The sequence below is a fragment of the Podarcis gaigeae genome, assembly GCF_964106915.1.
Source record: "Podarcis gaigeae genome assembly, chromosome: 13".
Classification (NCBI taxonomy): Eukaryota; Metazoa; Chordata; class Lepidosauria; order Squamata; family Lacertidae; genus Podarcis; species Podarcis gaigeae.
Genome location: NC_139689.1, coordinates 551219 through 577706, shown reverse-complemented (window position 1 = coordinate 577706; position 26488 = coordinate 551219). Strand labels below are relative to the sequence as shown.

The 26488-nt window shown below is 48.2% G+C and overlaps 3 protein-coding genes across 4 annotated transcripts in view; 1 reads left to right on the top strand and 2 right to left on the bottom strand.

Moving 5' to 3' along the window:
- Nucleotides 1-5855: 5855 nt before the first annotated feature.
- LOC310828872 (zinc finger protein with KRAB and SCAN domains 3-like) lies at nucleotides 5856-25933 on the bottom strand. The gene is made up of 6 exons (XM_083706835.1): nucleotides 25894-25933; nucleotides 23790-24271; nucleotides 23541-23622; nucleotides 23095-23177; nucleotides 8965-9091; nucleotides 5856-7507 (listed from the first exon to the last, which is right to left on the bottom strand). The coding sequence occupies exons 2-6, from the start codon at nucleotides 24201-24203 to the stop codon at nucleotides 6780-6782; spliced, it is 1434 nt and encodes a 477-aa protein (XP_083562961.1). The 5' UTR covers nucleotides 24204-24271; nucleotides 25894-25933; the 3' UTR covers nucleotides 5856-6779.
- Nucleotides 12234-26488, top strand: part of LOC310828804 (uncharacterized protein) — a 115117-nt gene continuing 100862 nt past the window's right edge. Inside the window, exon 1 of the mRNA XM_083706687.1 lies at nucleotides 12234-12496. The gene's annotated coding sequence lies outside the window, so the exon portion shown is untranslated. The remainder of the gene's footprint in view (nucleotides 12497-26488) is intronic.
- On the bottom strand, nucleotides 13936-16739 carry LOC310828981 (uncharacterized protein). 2 transcript variants are annotated; one of them, XM_083707107.1, is made up of 3 exons: nucleotides 16239-16739; nucleotides 15800-15915; nucleotides 13936-15375 (listed from the first exon to the last, which is right to left on the bottom strand). In XM_083707107.1, the coding sequence occupies exons 2-3, from the start codon at nucleotides 15810-15812 to the stop codon at nucleotides 14540-14542; spliced, it is 849 nt and encodes a 282-aa protein (XP_083563233.1). In that variant the 5' UTR covers nucleotides 15813-15915; nucleotides 16239-16739; the 3' UTR covers nucleotides 13936-14539. The 2 variants fall into 2 exon arrangements, with proteins under 2 accessions (XP_083563233.1, XP_083563232.1); XM_083707106.1 differs by lacking the exon at nucleotides 16239-16739 and adding an exon at nucleotides 15496-15600 and having other exon boundaries at nucleotides 15800-15914.

The window sequence follows — 26488 nt, the reverse complement described above, 5'->3', positions numbered from 1 at the left end:
TGAGATGAATCAGCCTGATGAGCACCAGGAGCCTCTCCTGCTCCCTGCACTGGACTAGATGACCCTCGGGCTCCCTTCCAATTCTACGATTCCATGTTCCTATGATTCTCACAGGGGCCACCCAGGGGCCTGAATGGGAAGCCCCCCAGCAGGACTGGGGCGCAAGAGCCCCTCTTCCTTCCAGCAACTGGGATTCAGCAGCATCGCTGGGGAGACAAGAGCTCAGCCCTCCTGCATGCAGCCAAGCAGAGCCCCTCCTCCTCCCTGCCCTGGTCCCAGCCTGGCCTCCTGGGGCAGGGAGTTCCGCAGGCTTGACACTGCACGGCACCAAGAAGCGCTTTCTCTTCTCTGCCCCCTGCCCTCTTCCAGCAGTCTCAATTGATTGCATGGCTCCCCTATTATTATTTGCATCTATTTTCCGTACAAATCTTTCTTTCCCACGACGACGTCTTGATTCCTGGGTCTGAAGGGGCTTCTTCGCAGGCCCTTTTCTTCCCTCCCCGAAGGGATCCAAAGGGATCTTGTGCCCTCGCCCCCACCTGGGCTTTGCAGAGAGGGGGGCAGGAGCCTCTGTCCCTTGACTTGTGGGTCCCCCTGCTCCCCCCTGCATCCCGGGGACCCCCCTCTTCTCCTCAATGCAGAGACTCACCGGCTTCCCGGAGGCACCATGGATGCAGCACGTGCAGGAGAGACAAAGGCCCCTCCCCCTTTGGAGGCAGGCGGGAGAGGGAGGGGCTTGGGAGAGGGAGTTTCTCCCCCCGACCCCCCTGCCTTGACTTCCTCTCCCCTCTAGGAATCCCGCTCAATCCCTTTTAACCCTTGGCAAGCCAGCGCCCCCAGCTTGCCCCTCCTTCTCTCTCTGGTGTCCTGTGCCGGGGAGTTCCACAGGTGAACTCTGCCTTGTGTTTAATGTTATCTGCCCTGAATCTTCCAACATCCTGACTCCTTGGATGTCTTTGAGTTCCTCTGCCAGGAGATGCAACTCTCCATCCACTTTCTCTAGGCCAGGATTGGATTTTGAAAATGGGGGGGGGGGGCTCAGTAATTAGCTAATTGGGAACCACTGCTCTGAAGTCTAAAGAGCCCCAAAGGCTGCAACCTTTCTTCATAGCAAAGTCTGCCTGGATCATTTTGGCAGCCCTTTTCTGACCCTTTTCCAACTCCTCAAACTTCCTTCATGAGGAGAGGCGACTGTACCCCCCATGAGGTTACGCCATAGATGGGTGACCAGGGGGGGCTGCAGGGCCCGGCCCGAGGCCTGTTGTTGCTCCATCTGTCGATAAACGTCTTGGATGGAGGAATTGAGGGGATGCTCATCCAGTTTGCAGATGACACCAAACTGGGAGGGAAGGCACAAAGGACAGAATCGGGATTCAAGATTGTTAGGGTTTTCAGAACTCATAGGGTTAAGGAGTTCTGTGTGACGTCTGTCCATTCTGACGTGTGATTTGGAAGGTGGGAGGAGTTTTCCTCACTGTCTCTTTGTCTCTGAAAGAGAAGGCAGCCATGAATGCTAACAGCCCAGGAGAATCTGAGAAATGTTGATTTGTTATTTTCTGCTGTAATAAAAGACTAATAAAGAAACACACAAATGCCTGGTGTGTTTGCATGGATCTAAATCACCGAGAAGCAACAGTTTTCCGCTGTGTGTACTCTGCATGTCGTGACGGAGCGAAGGATCGGCGCACCTTGAGGGAAACGTGCCGGACCCGAAGATCGCTGTAAGCAGGGGCTAATTGGGATCGTAAAGCAATTAGCCACGTCACGCCAATTATTCAACAGGTTATGGGACTAATTACTGCTATAAAACTGTTGCGAAGTCTGCCGGTGTGCTTTGAAGTCAGCTGGGAAGACGCTACCGAAAGCGGAGGTCTGCGTTCTGAGGCAGAGCAGCTGGCTGGGAACAGGAGCTGAGAGCGGAGAGCGGCTGAAAACCGGGTGCTGGAAGAGCTGACTGGTTACGTGAGTACAGCTTGTGGCACCGGGGAAGAAAAATGACGCAGTCCCAAAAGCATGGCTTTGAGCTTAAGCTGCCATGTGAGAAGCTGACGTGTGAAGGCTGGTGGGAATGGAGCTTTCACGTAGAACTGTTCCTGGTCGGAGAAAACCTTTGGGAAACAGTCCAGCCGCCACAGATAGCGGCTGGGGCAGCTGTTAAGGCTGCAGAGCTAAGTGAAGCTGAAAAGTGTGTGCTTGCTTTTCTGGCAGAAAATGTGAGTGATGCTCTGATGCATATTGTCCTGGATGCTGAGAGGCCTGAGGCTGCTTGGCTGGCACTCCGTGAGGCTTGTGAAGCAGGAGTGGAACGCAAGAGCCAAGATATGGCTGCATCCAAAGGGGAGAGGCAAGATGGCGCTGAGCACATTCTTGAAAGCCGACACACAGCTGAGGGGAGCTGTGAGCCCCCAGAGGGGGCAGAAGGGACTGTTGCTGGCAGCTGTTTGAGTGCTGCACCGTACCTGTGTGAGGAGCCAGGACAGAGGCCAAGCGTTGGGAGCCCTTTACCCACCAGAGGGGGTGCAGGAAAACGTCCTGGGAGGCCTGAGAGCAGTGGGGGGGCAGTGAGCAGTGAAAGCTCAGAAACGGCTTGTTTTCCAAAGGCAGCCAAGAGTTGTTTTCGTCGTCAGCTGGGTTCTTTGAAGCTGCGGAGAGCTAGACGCTTCAAGGCCAGCCACCTGCAGATAAGCCCTACAGAGTTGCGTGGGAAGGCAGAGGCCAGTCTGGTCTCCAAGGCAACCAAGGAAGTTGCTTCTACGGAAGTTGCTAAGGTCCTGAACAAGGGGGAGTTGGTTGCCATGACAACCAGAGAGAACAGCTGCAGAAGCCCAAAGGGAGGAGGCAGCGAGACGTTTGTTGCTATGGCAATGTTTGAGGACAGCTCTGAGAGAGATAATGAACTCACCTTATTATCGACTCAGGAGCTAATCGCAACCTGATTCCTGAGACCCCTGCTGTCGAGATGTGGAATTGCAAGGCAATTCCGGCTGGAAAAACTGTTCAGTTTGCAAATGGGGAACAGAAAAATGTAACTAATGTTGCAAATGTCTTTCTTTCTGTTTTGCAGGAGCAGGTGGAGGTTTGCACTGTACCTGGGATGCGTCACTGTCTTTTATCTGTACCTTATTTGTTGCAGAAGGGATTTAAGGTTTGCTTTGAACATGATGCTTGTACAATCTCCAGAGCAGGGAAGCAGCTAGTCAAAGTTGAAAAGGGGCAGAATGATCTCTTTGTTCTTAAAATGCCTCTGAAGGGTGAGGGGACACAAGCTATGCGTGCTACAGTTCCCACTCATGTTTCATGTGCATGTGTTTGGCACAAGAAGACAGCTCATAGTTCTCTTGAAGAACTCCAGGTGTTACAGGAGTGTACCAAAGGCTGTAAAATTCAGGAATGTGGAAGAGCCATAAATTGTAAGGCTTGCAGAAGGGCAAAGATAAAAGGGTGCAGTTACCCCAGGGTAGACAGGGTAACCACAAAACCTTTTGAACTTGTTCACATAGATCTGTTGGGTCCCATGAAAGAGCCCAGTCTGGGAGGAGCCAGGTATCTGCTAAAGATGCAGGATGATTTTAGCCAGAATTCCTGGACTCATGCTCTGAAATCCAAGGGAGATGCAGCACAACTGATTAAAAGTTGGGTTGAGGAGGTGGAACTAAGGTTCTCCACCAAGGTGCAAGCAGTCACTAGTGACCGAGGTGCAGAGTTTACTGGGTCTGTTCTGCAGAAGTTCTTTCACCCGAAAGGGATACGTCACAAGGTGACTTCTCCTCAACAGAGGGGGGTGGCAGAGCTCAGGAGTGAGGCTCTGGTTAAGGCTACACTGGTGATGCTGTCAGACTCTGGGTTACCTCCAAGTTTTTGGATGGAGGCAATTAAGAATGTGAATTTCACCTGGAATAGGTCCTACAATTCAGTGGTAGGGGACACTCCGTTCTTCATGCTTCACGAAAGGAAACCTCAGATTCATTTTCTCCGTTCGTTCGTTCGGGTCAGCCGCATCTGTGCCGGTGCCAAAGGCTTTGCAAAGCCCAGGTGGACCCAAGTTCCAGAAAATGATCTTCTGTGGGTATGAACCGTCTTCTAAAGCATGGCGGTTTGCATATCCAGAAGGTGATCAGAGCAAGCTTCTGATCAGCAAGCATGCTGAGTTCTATGAGCAGGATGGTTGGTCAAAGACTCCTGCAAGGCGTGACGTTCTCTCAGAATGTCTGTCTGATTCAGAGGAGGATTCAGAGCAGGAAGATTCTGATGAGGAAGGAGAGCCAGGTGCTGTACCTGTTGATGAAGACCAGGTCACTGACCAAGGTCAAGAACAGGATGGGGCGTCTCCACAGGTTGTTAAAAGAGAGCCCAAGAGTGAGCCTAGGTCTCCTGTTAGCGTAATGCAAAGGATTCGAAGATGCTTTAAGTCAGAGGGGGAATCCCGTGATGCACAGGACACACCTGCTGATCGCTGTGAGTCAGAGGAAATACCTGAGTTTGTGCCCAGGCGGTCCAGTCGCACAACGAAGGGCATTCCACCTGAGAGGTATCAGGCCACAGGTGTGTGGGTTGGTTTCGCAAAGTGTGAACCTGAGAGTTGTGAGGAGGTTTCACAGGTGCCTGACAAGAATGCCAGGAAGGGGCACAAAAGGTCTGTAAAGGTAAACACCCAAGTCACCTCAGGAATGGACAGAAGAGGGGGTGTTAGGGTTTTCAGAACTCATAGGGTTAAGGAGTTCTGTGTGACGTCTGTCCATTCTGACGTGTGATTTGGAAGGTGGGAGGAGTTTTCCTCACTGTCTCTTTGTCTCTGAAAGAGAAGGCAGCCATGAATGCTAACAGCCCAGGAGAATCTGAGAAATGTTGATTTGTTATTTTCTGCTGTAATAAAAGACTAATAAAGAAACACACAAATGCCTGGTGTGTTTGCATGGATCAAAATCACTGAGAAGCAACAGTTTTCCGCTGTGTGTACTCTGCATGTCGTGACGGAGTGAAGGATCAGCGCACCTTGAGGGAAACGTGCCGGACCCGAAGATCGCTGTAAGCAGGGGCTAATTGGGATCGTAAAGCAATTAGCCACGTCACGCCAATTATTCAACACAGATTACCATTTACAGATTGGAGAACTGGGAGCAAGCTAACATAATGAATTTCCATAGGGAAAAAGGTCAGGTCCTGAACTTAGGCAGGAAGAACCAGATGCACAAATATAGGATGGGGGACACCTGCCTTACTAGTAGTGCATGTGAAAAAGATCAAGGGGTCTTGGTGGACCAGGAGCTCAACATGAGTTCACAGTGTGATGCAGCTGAGAAAAAGCAAATGCTATTCTAGGCAGCGTCCACAGAAGTCCAGTGTCCAGATCAAGGGAAGACATAGTACTTCACCATTATAACTGCGTTGCTGGACTTTAGTTTGCTCTTACAACAGTTCACTGCTCCCAGTATGCAATGAGGAGAAACACACGCAGTGGAAATGGAAATTGTATTAACTATGGACTAAGGCAGAGCCCATAAATCTCCATGTAGTCACAATTGGACCCGTGCCAGCAGCAAAATGCGCCTGGCACCTGGCTAATTTCTAACACTATTTTTTTAAGTAACGGACCCCTGGACGGTTATGTCCAAAGGGAACTTTGGGGAGCGGCGCTCATCTCGCTTTCAGGCCAGGGGAGCTGGTGTTTGTCCAGAGAATAGTCAGCTTAGCCTAGCAGTTACTTTGCAGATTCACCAATTGCTTAACAGAACTTTGTTTTTTAAAAAAGAAAAAAAAAGTAGCAAAGAATGAGGACTTTGGTGGAATACAATCAATTTATTAGAAAATATGCAAGGCTAAGTTTGTGTACATATCATTTCAAGTGTTCCTGTTCCTTTTTCCATTCCTTTATTACTAGTGTAACAATGGGCATTCTGAGGCTGTTCCTCTCCTCCTGATCTAACCAACCCTGGCTGACAATTCCCTCTCGCTCTCGCACCTGAAGAGGCCAGAGACCACCTTGGCTGCTTTGAGTCCCGGAAGACCTGCTCCCTGCCTTGCAGGCCTTTTCCCATCTGACCACAGGGATGTGCAGCTGGGGTTGTTTGCATCTGTTTTAAGTCGTTGCTGTGATTTGTGTGGAAATTGCTGGGTTTGGTTGTGTATTTTTTGATGTTTGACCACGTTCTTATATACAATCTATTAAACTGATATATCGCCCTCAACCAAAAATCTCAGGAGGGTTTCCAGCATTAAAATACAAAATAAAATACAGAATAAAGAATAGAAACCAGAAAAAATGAAGCAAACCAATAATTCCCCTCCCATAATTGCATTTAAAAGGACAATGAATATTAAATCTGTCTAAGGCCATCCTTTCGAATTCCCCGCCAATCACCTCTCACCCCCAGCATTCCAAACTGGCCCCTCCCCCTCCCTAGCAGATGATCCTCAGCATCCCTTCCAACACTACAATCTTATAATTCTATTACATTCCCTGCTGCAAGTTATTTGATGGGAAGTGAAACTTTCAATCAAGATGAAGCTTTTTCCACATTTCAAGCACTATTAGAGTTTCTCTGTCGTATGAATTCTTTAATGGAAAGTGAGTGTTTGCTTCAAGGTGAAGCTCTTTCCGCACTCTTGGCATTGAAATGGTTTTCCCCCATTGTGAATTCTCTGATGTCACAGAAGCGCTCTTCTTGCAGTAAAGCCCATCGTGCATTCTAAGGACTGATGTAGTTTCTGCCCTGTATTAATTATTGGTGGGAAGTGAGACTTTTCTTGTGGGTGAAGATCTTTCCACATTCCAAGCATTATTAGGGTTTCTTCCCTCTATGAATTCTTTGATGGTAAGACAAATATATCTTCCAACTGAAGCTCTCTCCACATTCCAAACACTGATATGGTTTCTCCCCTGTATGAATTCTTTGATGAGAAGTGAGATCAATATTCCGATTGAAGCCCTTTCCACATTCCAAACACTGATAGGGTTTCTGCCTTGTATGGATTTTTTGATGGGAAGTGACATAGGCCTTCGAACTGAAGCTCTTCCCGCATTCCAAGCACTGAAACGGTTTCTCCCCTGTATGAATTATTTGATGGGTAGTGAGATGGGACCTCTGACTGAAGCGCTTTCCACATTCCAAGCACTGATATGGTTTCTCCCTTGTATGAATTCTCTCATGGATAGTGAGATGGGTGCTCCCACTGAAGCTCTTCCCACAGTGCAAGCACTCGTAGGGTTTCTCCCTTGTATGAATTCTTTGATGGGAAGTGACATTGGCCTTTGTACTGAAGCTCTTCCCACATTCCAAGCACTGATAAGGTTTCTCTCCTTTATGAAATCTTTGATGGACCGTGAGATAAGAGCTGCGACTGAAGCTCTTCCCACATTCCAAGCACTGATGCTTTTTCTTCCCAGTGGGAATTCTTGGATGGGATAAGGAATGAGAGCTCTCTCCACACTCTACATATTGATAAGGGTTCTCCACTTTGTGGATTTTGTCATGGATTCGCTGGTTCTTAATTTGTAATTCATCACCACCTGCAACAAAAAGAGATATGGATTTTCAACATCTACATGCAGCCGATGGGAGAGATCATCAGGGGGGTGGGGCTGGGTGTTCAGCAGTATGCTACCTCTCTTTCAAATCAGAACCAGTGAAGGCAGTGAAGGTCCTGTGTGAGTGTCTGGAGGCAGTTGGAGGATGGGTGGCAGCTAACAGACTGAGGTTGAATCCTGACAAGACAGAAGTACTCTTTTGGGGGGAAAGGAAGCAGGCGGGTGTGGAGGACTCTCTGGTCCTGAATGGGCTAACTGTGCCCCTGAAGGACCAGGTGTGCAGGAGTCATTTTGGACTCTCAGCTTTCCATGGAGGGGCAGATTAATTCTGTGTCCAGGGCAGCTGTCTACCAGCTCCACCTGGTACGCAGGATGAGACCCTCCCTGCCCATTGATAGTCTCAGCAAAGCAGTGCATGCTCTAGTTATCTCTCGCTTAGACTACTGCAATGCACTCTATGTGGGGCTACCTTTGAAGGAGACCTGGAAAGACAAATTGCTGATGATACACTGAGCAATGGATATATGATACAACATTGAAATGGCAGCTTGGGAAAGATTCTGGAATGGAGATTAGAAGTTTACAGCATGTTATGAGTTAAAAGAACACTATAGGAAAATGATGTATAGATGGCATTTGACTCCTAGTAACTTAGCTAAAATGTACAAGACCAAATCAAATGCCTGCTGGGAATGTCAAGGGAAGGAAGGACCTTTTTCACATGTTGTGTTTCAGTTACAGATAGGTAGCCGTGTTGGTCTGCCATAGTCAAAACAAAAAAAATTCCTTCCAGTAGCACCTTAAAGACCAACTAAGTTAGTTCTTGGTATGAGCTTTTGTGTGTGTATCTGAAGAAGTGTGTGTATCTGAAGAAGTGTGCATGCACACGAAAGCTCATACCAAGAACTAACTTAGTTGGTCTTTAAGGTGCTACTGGAAGGAATTTTTTTTGTTTTGACATGTTGTGTTTGTGTAAGATAGTAAAAGTCTTCGGGGAAATGATTTATAACGAGTTGAACAAAAATGCTGAAAATAATCTTTGTTAAAAAAACGGAAGCTTCCCTTTCAGGTATAATGGAGGGAAAGGTACCCAAAGATGAGGGGGGAAACCTGTATATGTATGCTACAACAGCTGCCTGAAAGGTATAGGCCCAAGATGGAAAGAAAAAGCAGTACCAAGAAAAGCCGATTTGCAATTTAAAAAGGCTCCCTTTACCTTTATAAGAATGAAGCCTCCTTTTAAAAGGTTTGGGCAGTTCAGACCAGCCTGATCTCTGTTTAAGGAAGTACATTCCCAGACCAAACAGTCCTCCATTCAAGGTGACTTGTGGAGGTGTTGGAAGCCCAGCTGCTGAAGGCAGCGCTATTGAGCTCCCTCACAATAGAGATATATGTATGGAATTGCAAAACAGATCTCATGATGCAACTAGGAGTCTTACTGAGAGAGGCCAGGATACCACGATTCTCCTCTGTAACCTCCTTATGCAGAGCTCTCTGGGCAGGATCCAGCAACGCCCACTCCTCAGCCGTGAAACAAACAGTGACATCTTCAAAAGAAACTGAGTTCTGAAAGAATAATATCCTTCTCTTAGGCAGCATAAAGATTATTTCCTGCATGTTGCTCTTTTGCTTCCTGCCTGGGTTGTTCTAATCAGATTGGTCTGCTGCACATTTGGATTACTTATTTTAATGCTTTAATGGAGTTCTTTCATAGTGTACTTTAATGATGGGTAAGAATCTTAGTGAAAATGGGTGGAACTCCACGTTGTTTTATTCCGATCATTCTCTCTGTGCAAGCTTTTCAATTTGCCAAATGGAAGAATCCCTCTCTCCTCTCCCTGTGTGTTGCTCTGGGATGGAAAGACTATCCAGATGTCCTAAAGACAATTTATAATGAATAATTCTAGTGACAAGAGGAGGGGAGAGATTTGTTTGGTCTCAGAAATGCCCTGTCTCTCCCCCCCCCCCCCCATTGCTCCTTCCCCGTACCTGATCCGGATCCTCAGCCACTGCTTCCCCTCCATCAGGATGAAGAGATGGAGGAGGAGGTCTTGCCGGCATCCTTCTTTCACCTGCGAGAGACAAAGGGAAGTGGGGAGACAAGAGTGCAGGATGCTTCTCTCAGAGGTGAAGCAGTGCATCTCTAACTACAGATTAAGAAATACCCCCCTATACCTATTTCAGATTTAATTGTGCAAAATTATATATCAGGCTCCTCTGGGCTCTGGGCCTCAAGTGTCTTCCCCAAAAAGATCAAAAGAACCACTAGGTTACTTTCAACACCAACAGAATGGGACCAAACTGAGAAAATACTCCTTCCTTCTTACCCAGTGGCTTATCTCTGGTGTCCAACAGAGACTTCTCTACTTCAGAGGAATCAGGACCCATTTCAGCAAACAGATCCTTTCCCTGAAACAGCAAAAAGGATTCAAAACAGAGACAGGGAAAAGAATCAGAATGGCAGAGGCAAAAAATTTAGCAGCATCTGGTAGTCTTCCGAAAAAGGATGGGATTTAGGGATCTTCTCCCTCCTTGGAGCCCCTTGGGAGCATCCAGAGGAAAGTCTCTCTCACCTGCTTCTCTGCCTGCTTTCTCTCCTCTGCCTGACTCAGGAGGAAACCTTCGGCCAGAGCCACTGCCTGGGAACTGGTCTCTGCTCCGCATTCCCTCACCCAGCTCTCCATCTCCGCTGGAAGGACAGCCAGGAACTGCTCCAAGATCACCAGGTCCAGCATCTCAGCTTTCGTGTGCCTTTCTGGCTTCAGCCACTGGTGGCAAAGGTGGTAGAGTTGGCTGCAAACCTCACGGGGTCCTTCAGCATCCTGGTAACAGAACCAGCTGAATTGCTGGCTCTGCACCTCTGAGCGAAGGGAGTCCTCCTCTCGCAGGATCTTCTGCCCAGAGCCTTCCCAGAATCCTGCACTGCTTCCCGTTTCCATGGCCGTGCCTCTTCCTGCTTCAGGGCCAGCTGAGTCTTGCTCATCCATCTGTGCTCTCAGGAAGCCTCCAAGAGACAGGAAGGATCCCCTTGGTCCTATTCCAAGTTCTGTTTGTCCAAATTAGAGGCGCTAGAAAATCCAACAAATGAAAAGCATTGTTCTGTTATAAAATCACAACACGGACAAGAGGAGAAAAATGTTCCCTGAGCAAGCGAGGATGAGTCTCGCTAGGAACCAAGGCTGGACTGCACCACTGGGCGGACTTTGAGCTTTGCTTACGAAAGAAAAGGAGAAGTAATGCTCCTGCCCTCCTAGAAGGAAAGTGACCATCCCAGATGTGCAGGAAAGTGAAATGAATCAGCCTGGTTGATCCTGCCTGCAAGTGTTTGCAGTCAAGGAATAAAGTCAGAACGGTGAGTGACAAGTGAGTCATTTGTACCAAGTGTAACGTGGAAACCAGGCTATAGTGAGGAGTTCCCACCTCCTCAAGACAAACTACTGAGATGGGGTCCTTTTTTCCTTGTTCTGAGGGCCAGATCCTCATCTGGGAAACGCCCTGAGGGCCAAGTGGGTCAGGCCAAAGGACAGAACTCAAAAGCAGGTAAAGTAGGACCTACCGTCTTTCTGTGATTGCAACTCTTTTCAATGTTGTGTTTTAATCCTGAAATTTGCCCTGGGAATTCAGGATGGTGGCTGTGTAATTAATAATGTGACACAGCACAACCCCAACATCTGTGTGGGGTACTTCTGGATCCAACATAGTCCCTTGAGTGTCCACTTCAACATCCCACTAGTGTGCCAGCTGCAGTCCCTGTGTGGCGAGGGGACTCCCAAGTTACGGAATGGCTTCCCTCTCTGTATTCACGGCATTTCTATCCACCTTTCCCCCCATGGGCTCCAAAAGGCAGCCATGGGTCCAGCTCATCCGTATCCTGACCAGCCTTTGAGTGGAGATTCCTGCACTGCTTATGTTTGGTCCAGATGACTCTCGTGGTTCCCTCCTCACCCTAGAATTCTGAAATTCAGTTCGACCACCCCCTTGATCCTTTGCAGAGAGGACCCTCTGCTCCCTTATTTGGGGGGGGTCCCCCTCCCCCCAAAGCTCCCCAGGCAAGAAGAGAGACTCACTCGATGCAGAAGGCGCCTCCGAGGAGACAACAGCTGCCTCCTCTGACAGGAAGGGGCTGGGGAGGGCGGGGCCTGGACACCTTCATTTCTGGTCCTCTCTAGGAATCCAGCTCAGTTCCTCTTAACCCGGCTGAAAGAACCCGATAAAATCTCGTTGAAGCAAATCTCACGGCAACATTTTCGAAGCCATTTCCTCCGTGGGTTCTTTTCTCTCTTCTTCTCTGCCTGCCCCTCCCTTCTCCCCCAGCAATGAGTCCCAGGCGCCTTTCCATCTCCGGGGAGACAGAGCTCAGCCCCCCTCCGAGCAGCCCCACTTTCAAGGCCCAGTGTCAGACAGTGTGTGTGAGAGAGAGGAGGTGGAGAGAAAAACAGCTGAGCCCGGGCAGAGTCTGGGCTGCAGTCCCTCAGAAACACCACCAGGGGGCTGGAGCCTCTCTCTGATTGGCTACCCGGACAGACCACCAGGGGGCGGAGCCAGCCTTTTTGGCGGGAAGATGAGAGGCGCCTTTTCTGAGGGAGTTTTGAGGCTGGAGCTGAGACGGGAGGAAGGGAGGAGGAGGAGAGGCTGCTCTGAGGGAGAAGTGGCTCTGGCCTGAGGAGAAGAAGGAGAGAGGAAGAGGGGCTGAGTCGGGGGAGAGAAAGAAGAGGGCCGAGGGATCCCCGGGGTCTGGCGCACAAAAGAAAACGCCTCAGGAGGGGCATTGCTGAGAGGGAGGGAGGCTGAGGGAAAGGAACCTGGTCAGGGTGAAAAGGATTGAACTGCTACACCTGCCATAATTAAGTAAAGGAGCGAGAGGGAAGTAACAGAAACCGATTTGAGCTTTCCCCCACCCAGTCTAGAAACAGGAACATCAATTTACCTGAAGTGTAACAGCTCATTTTAGCAGCTGAAGTTTAAGGAAAGGTGTGCGTATGCTACTGGTCTACCTTATAGGAATGTTATAGAAGTTTCTTTTTATGGAGCACTTTGAAAAACGCTTCAGAATGTACCACACGGATGTTGTTTCTCTCCCCATGTTGCTCCCACCCACTTCTGCTCCCTCTTCCCTCTGCATTCAAGGGGCATAGATGGGCCTTTCAGCAAACACCCCCTTATTCCCACTGCCACCCCAGAACTCTGACCTGAACACTTCACCCCCAATGTAGCAAAGAATGAGGTGTGAGGTGGAGTACAACTGATTTATTAAAAACAAACACTGATTTCAAGATAATTTGGTGTAGATAAGTTAGGACTGCCATAAGTCCAGATTTTCTTGGATCTTAGGTAAATCAATAAAAAAGCAGGTTATTTTGGCATTGTCATAAAATTGGGGGGGGGGTCCTTAAAAAAGCACAACAATGTTGGGGTCTTCCTAAAAATGCTTAACAGCTTTCAGGGTGTCCTGGTTTTTACTTTTTGAAATATGGCAACCCTAACATAAGTGTATGCTTTCAAATCTTCCACTTTTTTCTGCTCATTCTTCATTACTTTATTACTACTGTAACAACGGGTATTACAAGGTTATTCCTCTAGTACTGAGTTCAACCTCAAACTGTTTCCTTGCAGGCATTCTCCACCAGCCTGAGGGGGCCGGGTCCAAGGTGATGAGCAGATAGACTCCAGCTACAAAGCTGAGACCGCGGATGAGGACAGAGACCATCCTGGCTGTGAGTCCTAAGACCTTCTCCTGCCTTGCAGGCCTTTTCCCATGTGGCCTGGGAGAGTCCAGACTGACTCCAGCTACAAAAGCTGGGGCCACTGAACAAACTCTGGGGCTTAGCAGGTTTGGTGTTGCTACAGGTTTTCCAACAAAGACCAAAAATACACTAATAAGTGTATGGTTTCAAATCTTCCAGTTTTTTCTTTTCTTTCTTTTCTTACTTTATTACTATTGTAAAAATGGATATTACAAGGGTATTCCTATAGTACTGATTTCAACCTCCAACTGTTTCCTTGCAGGCTTTCTCCACCGGCCTGAGGCCCGGCCCCCTCATCCTGGCTGTGTCCTAAGACCTTCTCCTGCCTTGCAGGCCTTTTCCCATGTAGGAAAGTCCAGACTGACTCCAGCTACAAAAGCTGGGGCCGCTGAACAAATTCTTGGGCTTAGCAGGTTTGTTGTTGCTACAGGTTTTTCTATCTTTATTTTAGATTTTCTCATGATTCATGTGGCTATTCTCCAGTGTGACTGTGTATTTTAATGTTTTATTTATTGCTTATGACCATTTTGCTATTTATTTATTTATCTATTACATTTGTATGACGTCTTTCATCCAAAGATCTCAGAGTATTTCACAACATAAAGATGCAAAATAAAAACACAAAATATGCAATAAAAGAAACAATAACCCCTTCCCACAAACACATTTGAAAGGACATAGATTTCATTAGAAAGGACATAGGTTTAATTAAGCAAAGCTCTGGTTTGATGTTGTTGTTACACAAGCGTGATTCCCAATTCTCAGCTGCAACACCCCGAAACTCACTTTTTCTGCCTCCTTAGCTAACAGTAATTTAAATGCACTATTATTATTTTGATCCCATGTGTACACAACTTTAAATACAAGCACCAGAACACTGTGCCTAAACTTAAAGAGACGCACATGCCTGCACACTTTCCAAGAGACTCATGACGGAGCTAGTGTGTTATAGTGTCAGAATACGACTTGGCAGACCTGGGTTCAAGTCCCTACTTAGCCATGATGCTCACTGGGGGACCAGGCACTCCTTCACATCTTTCAATATGCAAAGGGCCGTCCCATGGAAGATGGAGCAAACTTGGTTTCTCCTACTCTGGTGGAAGGAGGACCCAAACCAATGGATTTAAGGTAGAAGGAAGGAGATTCTGACTAAACATCAGGAAGAACTTTCTAGCAGCAGGAACTGTTCGACTGTGAAAGAAAGTAGTTCAGGTGGTGTGGGACACTCCTGAATTGGAAGGGTTTTAAGCAAAGGTTGGATGGCCATCTGTCATGAACTCTTTTGTTGAAAATCCTTCATTGCAGGGGATTGGAGAAGATGACTCTCACCATCCAATCCAATGCAACAATTCAATGATTCTTGGGGAATCTGATTCTCCCCGCTGTGAGTTCTTTGATGGGAAGTGAGAAAGGACTCCTGACTAAAACACTCTCCACATTCCAAGCATTTATATGGTCTCTCCATTGTATGAATTATTTGATGGGAAATGAGATGGGAGTCCTGACTAAAAGTCCTTCCACATTCCAAGCATTTATGTGGACTCTCCCAGCTATGAGTTCTTTCATGGGAAGTGAGACTTCCCTTGTGACTGAATCTCATTCCACACTCCAAGCACTGAAACGGTTTCTCCCCTGTATGGGTTCTTTGATGGGAAATGAGATTATATTTCCAGTTGAAGCTCTTTCCACATTCCAAGCAATGATAAGGATTCTCCCCTGTGTGAATTATTTGATGGGAAGTGAGCTTGGCCCTTTCCTTGAAGCTCTTTCCACATTCCAAGCACTGGTAAGGTTTCTCCCCTGTATGAATTCTCTGATGGGTAGTGAGATTGGCCTGCTGATTGAAGCTCTTTCCACATTGCACACACTTGTATGGTTTCTCCCCTGTATGAATTCTCTCATGGACAGTGAGGTGAGCCCTCCAACCAAAGCTCTTTCCACATTCCAAGCACTGGTAGGGTTTCTTCCCAATGGGATTCTTCTGATGGGAAGTTGAATGGGAGCTTTGGCTGAAGCTCTTTGCACACTCCAAATTTTTATATGGTTTCTCCCCTGTGTGAATTTCATCATGGTCTCCCTTATTCTTCATTTCCAATTCATCACCACCTGCAGAGAAAAGAGAAATGGATTAGAGCCTCAGCAAGAAATGGAGCCCCCAATTATTGAACAATGCTCATTAATGCTTGTGAGAGAGGAAGAACAGAAAGTAGATAGATGAGATCTTACTCCAGGGTTCACTGGCTTTGTTTACTGGCATTCAGGGATATGGGAACCTGAGATTCCAAAAGCCTAGCTCTTTTCTGGAATGGATTTTGTCTGGGCAAACACCACCTAGCAGAATGAGGAATAGCTGGGTATTGTCTTGCTATACAGCTGGATAGCCCTCCATTCAAGGTGAGCTGTGGGGTGTGAGAATCCCAGGTGCTGTAGGTGGCGCTGTTCACCCCCATCAAAATCTGGGATGTTCCTCACATGGATAGATTAGTAAGGAATTTCAAAAAAGATATTAAGATCCAACAGGGAGCCTTACCAAGAGCGGCCATGATCCCACAATTCTCCTTTATGCAGAGCTCTCTGGTCAGGACCCAGCAACACCCACTCTTCACCTGGGAAAGGAACAGCGACGTCTTCAAAGGACAGTGAACTCTTTAAAAGAGAGAGAAAAAGGTCCTCCTCTTAGCCAGTATAATGATTATATTACCACAAATTATTTTGCTCTTTTCTTCCTGTTCCTGCTGTGCTGTTTTAATGGATGCTTCTTTTAACATCTTAATGGAATTATTTTATTTTGTGTTTTGTTCTGTGCATTGTTCTGTGTAGGTGGAGAACTCACCCAATGCCCTAAAACAACTTCAAGGGGCAGTTTTGACAGAAGCCAAGAGGAAGAGGCGAGAAATTCCTGGGACTCCAGAGGAACCCTGGCTGCCCCACCCCTCCGCCTCTTTCCCCACAAGGCTGCTTTCCCCTACCTGAGCTGCTTCCACAGTCACTGCTCCACCACCAAGAAAAGATGGATGAGGAGGTCTTGCCAGCAACCTTATATCACCTGCAAGAGACAAAGGTAAGTGGGAAGCCAGTCGAATGTCCAGATTCAGGGAAGCAATAGTAGCATTCTATACTGCTTGGTCAGACCACACACGGAATACTTTAGACACACATGGACAACAATTTTGGAAGGATGTTGACAAGCTGGAACATGTGCAGAGGAGGATAGCCAAGATGATCAAGGGTCTGGAAGCCAAGCCATATGAGGAATGGTTGAGATGGGGAAAGAGGAACCTGAGAGGAGGGGAATTGGCTCGTGGCTTCAAGGAGCTTCCGTCTAAGTATCTGAGGGTAAGGGGTGTTCAAGAATGGAACAGCCTCCCTGCGAAGGCTGGTGGACTCTCCTTCCATGGAGATTTCTAAAGCGTCATGGATGCTTTAGTGGTGATTCTTGCAATGCAGGGAGGTGGACTAGATGACTGCTAGGGTCCCTTCCCACTCTACAATTCTGTGATTCTATGACAGTCTCATTTGCTGAGTGCCCTCTGATTTGGGGGGTGTTGGGCTGTCGTGGATGGAGTGGCGCTGTAGTCTAACCACAGAGCCTCTTGAGCTTGCCGATTGTAAAGTCGGAGGTTCGAATCTGCGTGCCAGGCTGAGCTCCCATTGCTCTGTCCCAGCTCCTGCCAACCTAGCAGGGTTGAAAGCAAGTAGATAAATAGGTACCACTGCAGCAGGAAGGGAAATGGCGTTTCCATGCGCTCTGGCACTCATCACGGTGTCCTGTGGCGCCAGAAGCGGTCTAGTCCTGCTGGCCACCTGACCCTGAATCCTGACTGGACCAACGCCGGCTCCCTCAGGCTGAAATCAGCGCTGAGAGCCACACCTCAAAGTTGAATTCGACTGGACTGAATTTCAGAAATAGACTGGAAAGAGAAGCTGCTGAATTACAACTTATCACCAAACTTAAAACCATGGAGAAACCTGGCCTGAACAAAGACATTGGATTCTTATCTCATTATACACGACAAAGCCATTTTTCACCTTTTCACCCCTTGCTTCTCCCTGTAAGACCTATTGCAGTCGTTAAGAGTCGTCAACAGGCTCATCACAGCTATCTGCCAACCACCCATTCCCACCAGCCTTCTGAGTAATACCCCTCCCCACCTTCTCACTATATAGAAGGGTCTGGCAACTTCTGTTTCAGTGTATCTGAAGAAGTGTGCATGCACACGAAAGCTCATACCAAGAACTGACTTGGTTGGTCTTTAAGGTGCTACTGGAATTTTTTTTTGTTTTGACTATGGCAGACCAACACGGCTACCTATCTGTAACTATTATTACATAAATTACTTTGCTAGCGGAGTACACAGCTTTAAATACAAACACCAGAATATGGCACCCAAATTTTAGGCAGACACAAATGCATGAACAATTTCTAAGAGTCTCATAGGAGAGCCAGTGTAGTATATTCCATAGAGGATTTGACAACACCCTGGGAGACCTGGGTTCAAATCCCTCCTTGGCCATGAAGCTTACTAGGTGGCCTTGGGGAGCCTAACCTACCTCACACTTATTCTCATGATTGAAAAGGAAGTGAAGAACCATGTGACCCCACAAGAACAGAACAAGAAAGGAGATTCTGACTAAACATCAAGAAGATGCATTGCAGTTCGTTAGACTAGATGACCCTCAAGATTCCTCCCAAAGCTACTATTCTATAATTCCAGGATTTCCCCCGCTGTGAGTTATTTCATGGGAAGTGAGATTTCCTTACAGCTCTTCCCACATTCCAAGCACTGATATGGTTTCTCTCCTGTATGAATTATTTGATGGGAAGTGAGATTTTCCTTGAAGGTGAATCTCTTTCCATACTCTTGGCATTGAAATTGTTTCTCTCCAGTGTGAATTCTCCTATGTCACCATAAGTTTTTTGTTGAAGCAAAACACTTCTCACATTCCAAGCACTGATATGGCTTCTCCCCTGTATGAATTCTTAGATGGGAAGTGAAACTATCCTTCCTGGAGAAGCTCTTCCCACATTCCACACACTGATATGGCTTCTCCTTTGTATGAATTCTTTGATGGGAAGTAAGACTAGTCTTCCCACTGAAGCTCTTTCCACACTCAAAGCAGTGATAGGGCTTCTCCCCCGTATGAATTCTTTGATGGGCTTTGAGATGTGAGATGTCACTGAAGCTATTCCCACACTCCAAGCACTGATATGGTTTCTCCCCACTGTGAATTCTCTTGTGTCGATGTAAATCTTTTCCTGTAATAAAGAACTTCTCACATTCCAAGCACTGGTATGGTTTCTCCCCTGTATGATATCTTTGATGGGAAGTGAGATGGTCCTTCCTGGAAAAGCTCTTTCCGCACTCCAAACATTGATATGGTTTCTCCCCTGTATGAATTCTTAGATGGCAAGTAAGACTAATCTTCTGACTGAAGATATTCCCACACTCCAAGCACTGGTATGGTTTCTCCCCTGTATGAACTCTCTGATGGGAAGTGAGATTCTCCTTCCTGGAGAAGCTCTTTCCACATTCCACGCACTGGTATGCTTTCTCTACGCTATGAATACTCCAATGTCGACGGAAGTATCTGCTTGTAGTAAATAACTTTCCACATTCCAAACACTGATATGGTTTCTCCCCGGAATGAATTCTTTGATGGGCTTTGAGGTGTGAGCTGTGATTGAAGCTCTTTCCACATTCCAAGCACTGAAAGGGTTTCTTCCCAATAGGATTTCTTTGATGGGAAGTGGCATGGGAGCTCTGACTGAAGTTCTCCCCACACTCCAAATCTTGATATGGCTTCTCCACTGTGTGGATTTTGTCCTGTTGTCCCTTATTCTTAATTTTTAATTCATCACTGTCAGCGGCTCAGGAGCAGAAGCACAGGAAATGGAGAGCGAAGGGGAAGAATCTGAGGGCAGCATAGGAGAAGACGACAGTGGCCCGAGAGATTCCATGAGCCTCTCCAGCGAATCGGAAGATTCACAGAAGGGGGCGCCGATGGCCAGGGCAAGGGGGGTCCCAGGGGGGACGCGCCAGGAGCAAGGGGCCAGCGGTGACTCCCAGAGCAGCGGCTGGAGATCAGGACCAGCTTCCCCACCAGAGCGTAGTGGGGGGGGGGGAGAATCCCAGGTATCAGGGCCAGCGTCTCCTCCAGGAGGGAGAGATGAGTTAGGGCTGACCACGCCTCCATCAGGGAGCGAGGGAACGGTCAAAAGGAAGGTTGCCGACTGGGCGCGCGCGCCTATCCACACCCTGATCCCTGTGCAAAAAGGCAGAAGGGGAGGAACCATATTCACAGACAAAACAGTCCATAGCCCTCCATGCAAGGTGAGCTGTTGGGATGTGAGAATCCCTGGCACTCTGGACTTCCGGGTTGGCGCCATTGATTAATGGCGGATTCCCTCCGAGCTCCGGAGGGAATCGGCTCTGCAGAGACTGGGTCTTGCTGCGATGGCGACGCGGTGACTCTTAAAATCACAGGCGCAGAAGCCTGTGAGCATAGTGACTCGGCAGGCACCATTTGCGCCCCCCCCCAATCCATGAAGGAGCCTTTTTAAAGGCTTCGGAACGGGGACGGGGTGCGGCGCGGTGCTGAGAGTACTCCTTCATCTGCAGAGTGAAGCCGCAAGCCATTATCGGAGAGCGCTGACTTTCTCTTGGAACATTCAGACTCTAAAACATCAATCCGTGAGTAATACGGAAACTGGAATTTTAAATAAAAATTTGGTGGATCAGGAACGAGCGGGAAATGGTTAAAAAGGAAGTCCACCCCCCCCTTTGTAAACAATTTAAAGCAAAGGACCTGCTAGCTAAGGTCGATAGAATCTTTTCTTTCTTTTTAGTAAAAAACTTTAATTTCACAGTTTTGACATCATAAGAATTTTTGCTGAAGGATAATAAGATTAATTTTGGGAGCTGAAGTTTCACACACACACCCCGGACCCAGGAGTGTCCCGCGAGAGAGCCTGTTGATGAAAGACTGAAAAGTTTGACAGCTGTCAAGTTAGCTGTCAAGACGGAAAAAGAGAACCTTGTTTCTGTTCCTTAATTTGTAATAATCTGTTGAAAATAAGGAAGGGCTGATACAAAATAACCTGACTTTTGGACTTGAGCTGAAAGGAATATTAAGGAACTAAAATCCCCCTAGAGGGGTTTAGTGATATTACAGGAATGGCTGGAGGAAGGAAAATCCAGGCTGAATTGGACAGAGCATTTGTTCTCTTGGGAAAGTTACAAGGCCAAACCGATGTTTTGGCTACAAATGTTACAACTCTGGACTTAGCAGTAAAGAACATTGTTGAATCTGATAAGGACTTGAAACAAGGAGCCTATCTGTCAGGACTGCCTCTAGGTCCCAGCTCACAGAGGACCAACGCCCGGTGGATGTAATGTACAAAAGTCTTTATTGAAGTTTAGTTTCCATTTCAAAGCTCTGGGCGTGCTGCCCCACGTCTTGACTCTAGACCGGCTAAGTCCCCTCTGACTCACTGCTCCTCCCACACCAGTTTAAGATCCTAGCCCGGCTCCACCTCCTGCGCTGTTCTTTCCTTCGCTGGGTCCTTCTGCCCTCTGGGGTTTCCTCCTTCCTGGACTCCTCTGACGCTGAGCCCCCTGAGTCCTGCCCTTCCTTCCGGCGGGCTTTAGGACCTGGCTCCCTTCCCGGGCTCCCTGCTGTGCCGCTCGCCTGTACATTTGAACTTGGCGCGCGCGCCCAGCCGGTAACCTTCCTCCTGACCGTTTCCCCGCTTCCCGATGTGGGCGTGGCCAAACCTGACTCCTCTCCTCCCGCTGGTGGTGAGGACACTGGTCCCGATTCCTGGGACTCCCCCTCCCCACTGCGCTCTGGTGGGAAGCTGGTCCTGACTTCCAACTGCTGCTCAGGGACTCCCCGCTAGCCCCTTCCTCCTGGGGCTTCCCCCCCTGGAACCCCCCTCGCTCTGGCCATTGGCGCTCCCTTCTGTGAGTCCTCCGATTCGCTGGAGAGGCTTGTGGAGTAACTCTTTCCACTGTCACTGCCTCCACCCCCCTCGGACTCCTCCTCCTCACTCTCCATTTGCTCCCCCTCCTGTGTCTCTCCTTCTGAACCCCTGACACTATCCAACTGAACAAATAGAGAAAGCGGAGAGCTTTGACAATATGGAGCAGGTGACATATGTTGCTCCTGAAGAAAAGGAAGAGGAGCTGAAACTTTGCAGAAGTTAAATGAGAGTTGCATTTTGAGGCCTGACATGATGACAAAAAAGGAAAATAAAATTCTGAGGTGGAGAGCCTGGCCTGAATTGGGGGTGGAAGTTGGAGCTCTGGGGACATTTGGACCTGAAAGGAGTATAAAACAAGATTTGAAGTACCCCCTAGGCTTTACTTTTAAATATGGAGGTCTGGCTGGTAGAAACATGGATCCTGTTGGGCCGGAGCTTCTTCAAGATTTGGAGTTTAACATTAAGGACTATCAAAAAGACCGGCAGAGAGGAACTGAGAGAGAATTGAGAGCCTCGGACGTGAGATCTCCAGGCTAAACAGTATATTGAGACTGATGGATTTTTGTTGAGGACTGAAACTGGGAAAAGCGTGGGTGGAGTTTGGGAATCCAAAGGGTATATAAATATAATTTGTTTTGTTTTTACTTTGCTTTGCTATTAGTATGGAAATTGGGAAAGTCGTGGAAGGGAAATTTTGGTCGACTTTAGGAAAAATGTTTAAGAAAAAATAATGAGGTATAAATATTGATGTGTAAATTTGGAGAAGTTAAAATTGGTTTGTAAAATGGTCTAAATTAAATGAAATTAAGGTTTGTAAATATAAATTGAGGAAATGGAAGAAAGAAGAAAAGTAAAATAATAACATGTTAGAATAAATTAAATTAAGTTAAAATGGAGAAGTAAGTCAAGGATTTGCTGAGCTAATAATTTAAATTGGAATACAAGAAGGGGAGGTGTGAGGAGGTCTGAGAAACAAGTTAAAAGAAAATAAGTATTTGAACTTTCAGGTGTTTTTAATTGTTTTTAAGTTTTGGTTTTTTGTATTTTTTGTTTATTTTTGTTTTTGTTTTTGTATGTTTTTTCCTTTTTTTTTTGAAAATGCTAATAAATATTCATTTTAAAAAAAGAGAGAGAATCCCTGGCACTCTAAGTGGCAATATTGCGAGCCATCAAAATATTGGAAGTTTGTCCCAGAGAAATATCTGTTGAATTCCAATAAAGAGATGATGACCCAAGAGGGAACTTTACCCAGAGAGATCATGGTCCTCCAAGTCTCCTCCATGACTTCCTTATGCAGAGCTCTCTGGGCAGGATCCAGCAACGCCCACTCCTCAGCCGTGAAACAAACAGCGACATTTTCAAAAGAAACTGAGCTCTGAAATAAAATATCCTTCTCTTAGGCAGCATAAAGATTATTACCTGCACGTTGCTTTTTTGCTTCCTGCCTGGGTTGTTCTGATTGGATTGGTCTGTTGCACATTTGGATTACTGGTGCTTATTTTAATAAACTCCACGTTGTTTTATTCAGATCAATTTGTCTGTGCAAGTGTTCCAGTTTGCCAAATGGAAGAATCCCTCTCCCCTCTCCCTGTGTGTTGTTCTGGGATGGAAAGACTCCCCAGATGTCCCAAAGACAATTTATAATGAATAATACTAGCGACATTCAGAGTTAAGGTGAAGGGGTTACTCTTTATCCTCAGTGCCTAAACCTTCATTAATGGCATTTTCAGCCTTTGTTAAGGGCAGCTTTGATAGAAGGCAAGAGGGGGTTCATTTGCCCCCAGAAATGCCCTCTGTCCCTCACCCTCAGCCCCTTTCCCCCCCTAGCTCCTTCCCCGCACCTGATCTGGTTCTTCAGCCACTGCTTCCCCTCCACCAGGATGAAGAGATGGAGGAGGAGGTCTTGCCGGCATCCTTCTTTCACCTGCGAGAGACAAAGGGAAGTGGGGAGACAGCGTGTATCTGAAGAAGTGTGTATGCACACGAAAGCTCATACCAAGAACTGACTTAGTTGGTCTTTAAGGTGCTACTGGAAGGAATTTTTTTTTGTTTTGGGGAGACAGGAGTGCAGGATGCTTCTCTCAGAGGTGAAGCAGTGCATCTCTAACTACAGATTAAGAAATACCCCCCTATACCTATTTCAGATTTAATTGTGCAAAATTATATATCAGGCTCCTCTGGGCTCTGGGCCTCAAGTGTCTTCCCCAAAAAGATCAAAAGAACCACTAGGTTACTTTCAACACCAACAGAATGGGACCAAACTGAGAAAATACTCCTTCCTTCTTACCCAGTGGCTTATCTCTGGTGTCCAACAGAGACTTCTCTACTTCAGAGGAATCAGGACACAATTCAGCAAATGGATCCTTTCCCTGAAACAGCAACAAGGATTCAAAACAGAGACGGGGAAAAGAATCAGAATAGGAATGGCAGAGGCAAAAATTTTAGTATCTGGTAGCCTTCCGAAAAAGGATGGGATTTAGGGATCTTCTCCCTCCTTGGAGCCCCTTGGGAGCATCCAGAGGAAAGTCTCTCTCACCTGCTGCTCTGCCTGCTTCCTCTCCTCTGCCTGACTCAGGAGGAAACCTTCGGCCAGGGCCACGGCCTGGGAACTGGTCTCTGCTCCGCATTCCCTCACCCAGCTCTCCATCTCCGCTGGAAGGACAGCCAGGAACTGCTCCAAGATCACCAGGTCCAGCATCTCAGCTTTCGTGTGCCTTTCTGGCTTCAGCCACTGGTGGCAAAGGTGGTAGAGTCGGCTGCAAACATCTCGGGGTCCTTTGGCCTCCTGATAGCAGAACTGCCTCAACTGCTGGCTCTGCACCTCTGAGCAAAGGGTGTGCTCCTCTCCCAGGATCTTCTGCCCAGAGCTTTCCCAGAATCCCCCACTGCCTCCAGTTTCCATAGCATGACCTCTTCCTGCTCCAGGGCCAGCTGAGTCTTGCTCATCCATCTTTAGGAAGGAATCCAGTTTTTCCTTGGCCAAGTTCTGCCTGCCTGATTTAGAGGTGCTGGCAAAGACTGCAAAGGAAATATACCGTATTTTTCGCTCTATAGGACGCACTTTTTCCCCTTCAAAAATGAAGGGGAAATGTGTGTGCGTCCCATGAAGCGAAGACACCATAGCCCCGCGACCCTTTCCCGGCTGGAGAGGTGACGCGCGGCTCTGGCAGGAGCCTCCATAGCCGCGCATCACCTCTCCAGTCAGGAGAGCACACACGGGGCTAAAGAAGCCCCCGCAACCCTCTCCCGGCTGGAGAGGTGACGCGCGGCTCTGGCAGGAGCCTCAATAGCCGTGCGTCACCTCTCCAGCCGGGAGAGCGCGGACGGGGCTAAAGAAGCCATAGCCCCGCGACCCTCTCCCAGCTGGAGAAGTGACGCGTGACTATGGCAGCAGCCTCTCCGCTGCTCCCTGACCTGCTCTTTGGGGCTGGTGGTGGGCTTCCCCCTGCCAGCCCCAAAGAGCAGGTCGAAAGGAACCTGAAGGCTGGAGAGTGAGAGGGGTCGGTGCGCACTGACCCCTCTAGCTCTCCAGGCTTCCAAGGAAGCCACCTGAACGCACCTTAAATGGCATCTTGTTTTAGAGCGGGAAAACAAGAGGGGGAAAATTTTCCCACTCTCTGCGCAGCGCTTCCTGCCGCTTCGCTGAAGGGGCGCTGGTCAGAGAGCGGAAGAATTTTTTCCCCTTGTTCTCCCCCCTCTAAAACAAGGTGCGTCCTATTGTCCGGTGCGTCCTATGGTGCAAAAAATACGGTATTGTTCTGTTATGAAATTGGCACACGGTCAGCAGAAGAAGAAGAAGGTCCCCTGAGCAAGTGTGGATGAGTCTTGCTAGGAACCAGGGCTGGACTGCACCACAGGCCAGACTCTGAGCTTTCTCTAAGAAAAAGGGAAGAATGAATTAGAAGAAACCCTCTCGCCCTCCTAGGGGGGAAGTGACCAGGCCAAAAGTGGAGGAAACGGAAGCGGTTTCTGTGAGATGAATCAGCCTGATGGGCACCAGGAGCCTCTCCTGCTCCCTGCACTGGACTAGATGACCCTCGGGCTCCCTTCCAATTCTACGATTCCATGTTCATATGATTCTCACAGGGGCCACCCAGGGGCCTGAATGGGAAGCCCCCCAGCAGGACTGGGGCGCAAGAGCCCCTCTCTCCCCTTGCGCTTCTTTCCTGCAACTGGGATTCTGCAGCATCGCTGGGGAGACAAGAGCTCAGCTCTGGAGGATGAAGCCAAGCAGAGCCCCTCCTCCTCCCTGCCCTGGTCCCAGCCTGGCCTCCTGGAGCAGGGAGTTCCACAGGCTTGACTCTGCACGGCACCAAGAAGCGCTTTCTCTTCTCTGCCCCCTGCCCTCTTCCAGCAGTCTCAATTGATTGCATGGCTCACGCTCCCCTATTATTATTTGCATCTATTTTCCGTACAAATCTTTCTTTCCCACGACGACGTCTGGATTCCTGGGTCTGAAGGGGCTTCTTCGCAGGCCCTTTTCTTCCCTCCCCGAAGGGATCCAAAGGGATCTTGTGCCCTCGCCCCCACCTGGGCTTTGCAGAGAGGGGGGCAGGAGCCTCTGCCGCTTGACTTGGGGGTCCCCCTGCTCACCCCTGCATCCCAGGGACCCCCCTCTTCTCCCCAATGCAGAGACTCACCGGCTTCCCGGAGGCGCCATGGATGCAGCACGTGCAGAAGAGAGAGACAAAGGCCCCTCCTCCTCAGGTGGAGTTCCCGGTCCCCCCCCCCCCGCTTGACTTCCTCTCCTCTCTAGGAATCCAGCTCAATCCCTTTTATCCCTTGGCAAGCCAGTTCCCCCTCTCTCCCTCTCCCTCTGGTGTCCTGTGCCGGGGAGTTCCACAGGTGAACTCTGCCTTGCATTTAATTTTATCTGTCCTGAATCTTCCAACATTCCGATTCCTTGGCTTGGCTTTTGAAAATGAGGGGCGTGACCCTTCTGGGGGCCAGACGGGGAATGTTCCTAGTCTGACCCTGAGGTGCTGCCGGGGTGTGTGTGTGAAGCCTGGACCCTTCCACATGCCAAGCAGGTGGCCTTCCAGTGATCTTTGTAGCCTTGTTCATATTATGGGGTGTTGAGGACAGCAGGGTTAGTTTCCATGAAGCTCTTTTAATGCTTCAGGATGCGCCATACAGAGCAGCGTAAGAAACTCAGCTATATCAGCTGGGTGCCAAGGGGCACTTTCAGCCTAAGTTGGTCACCATAACGGGGTCCCTTCCAATGCTTCAATTCTA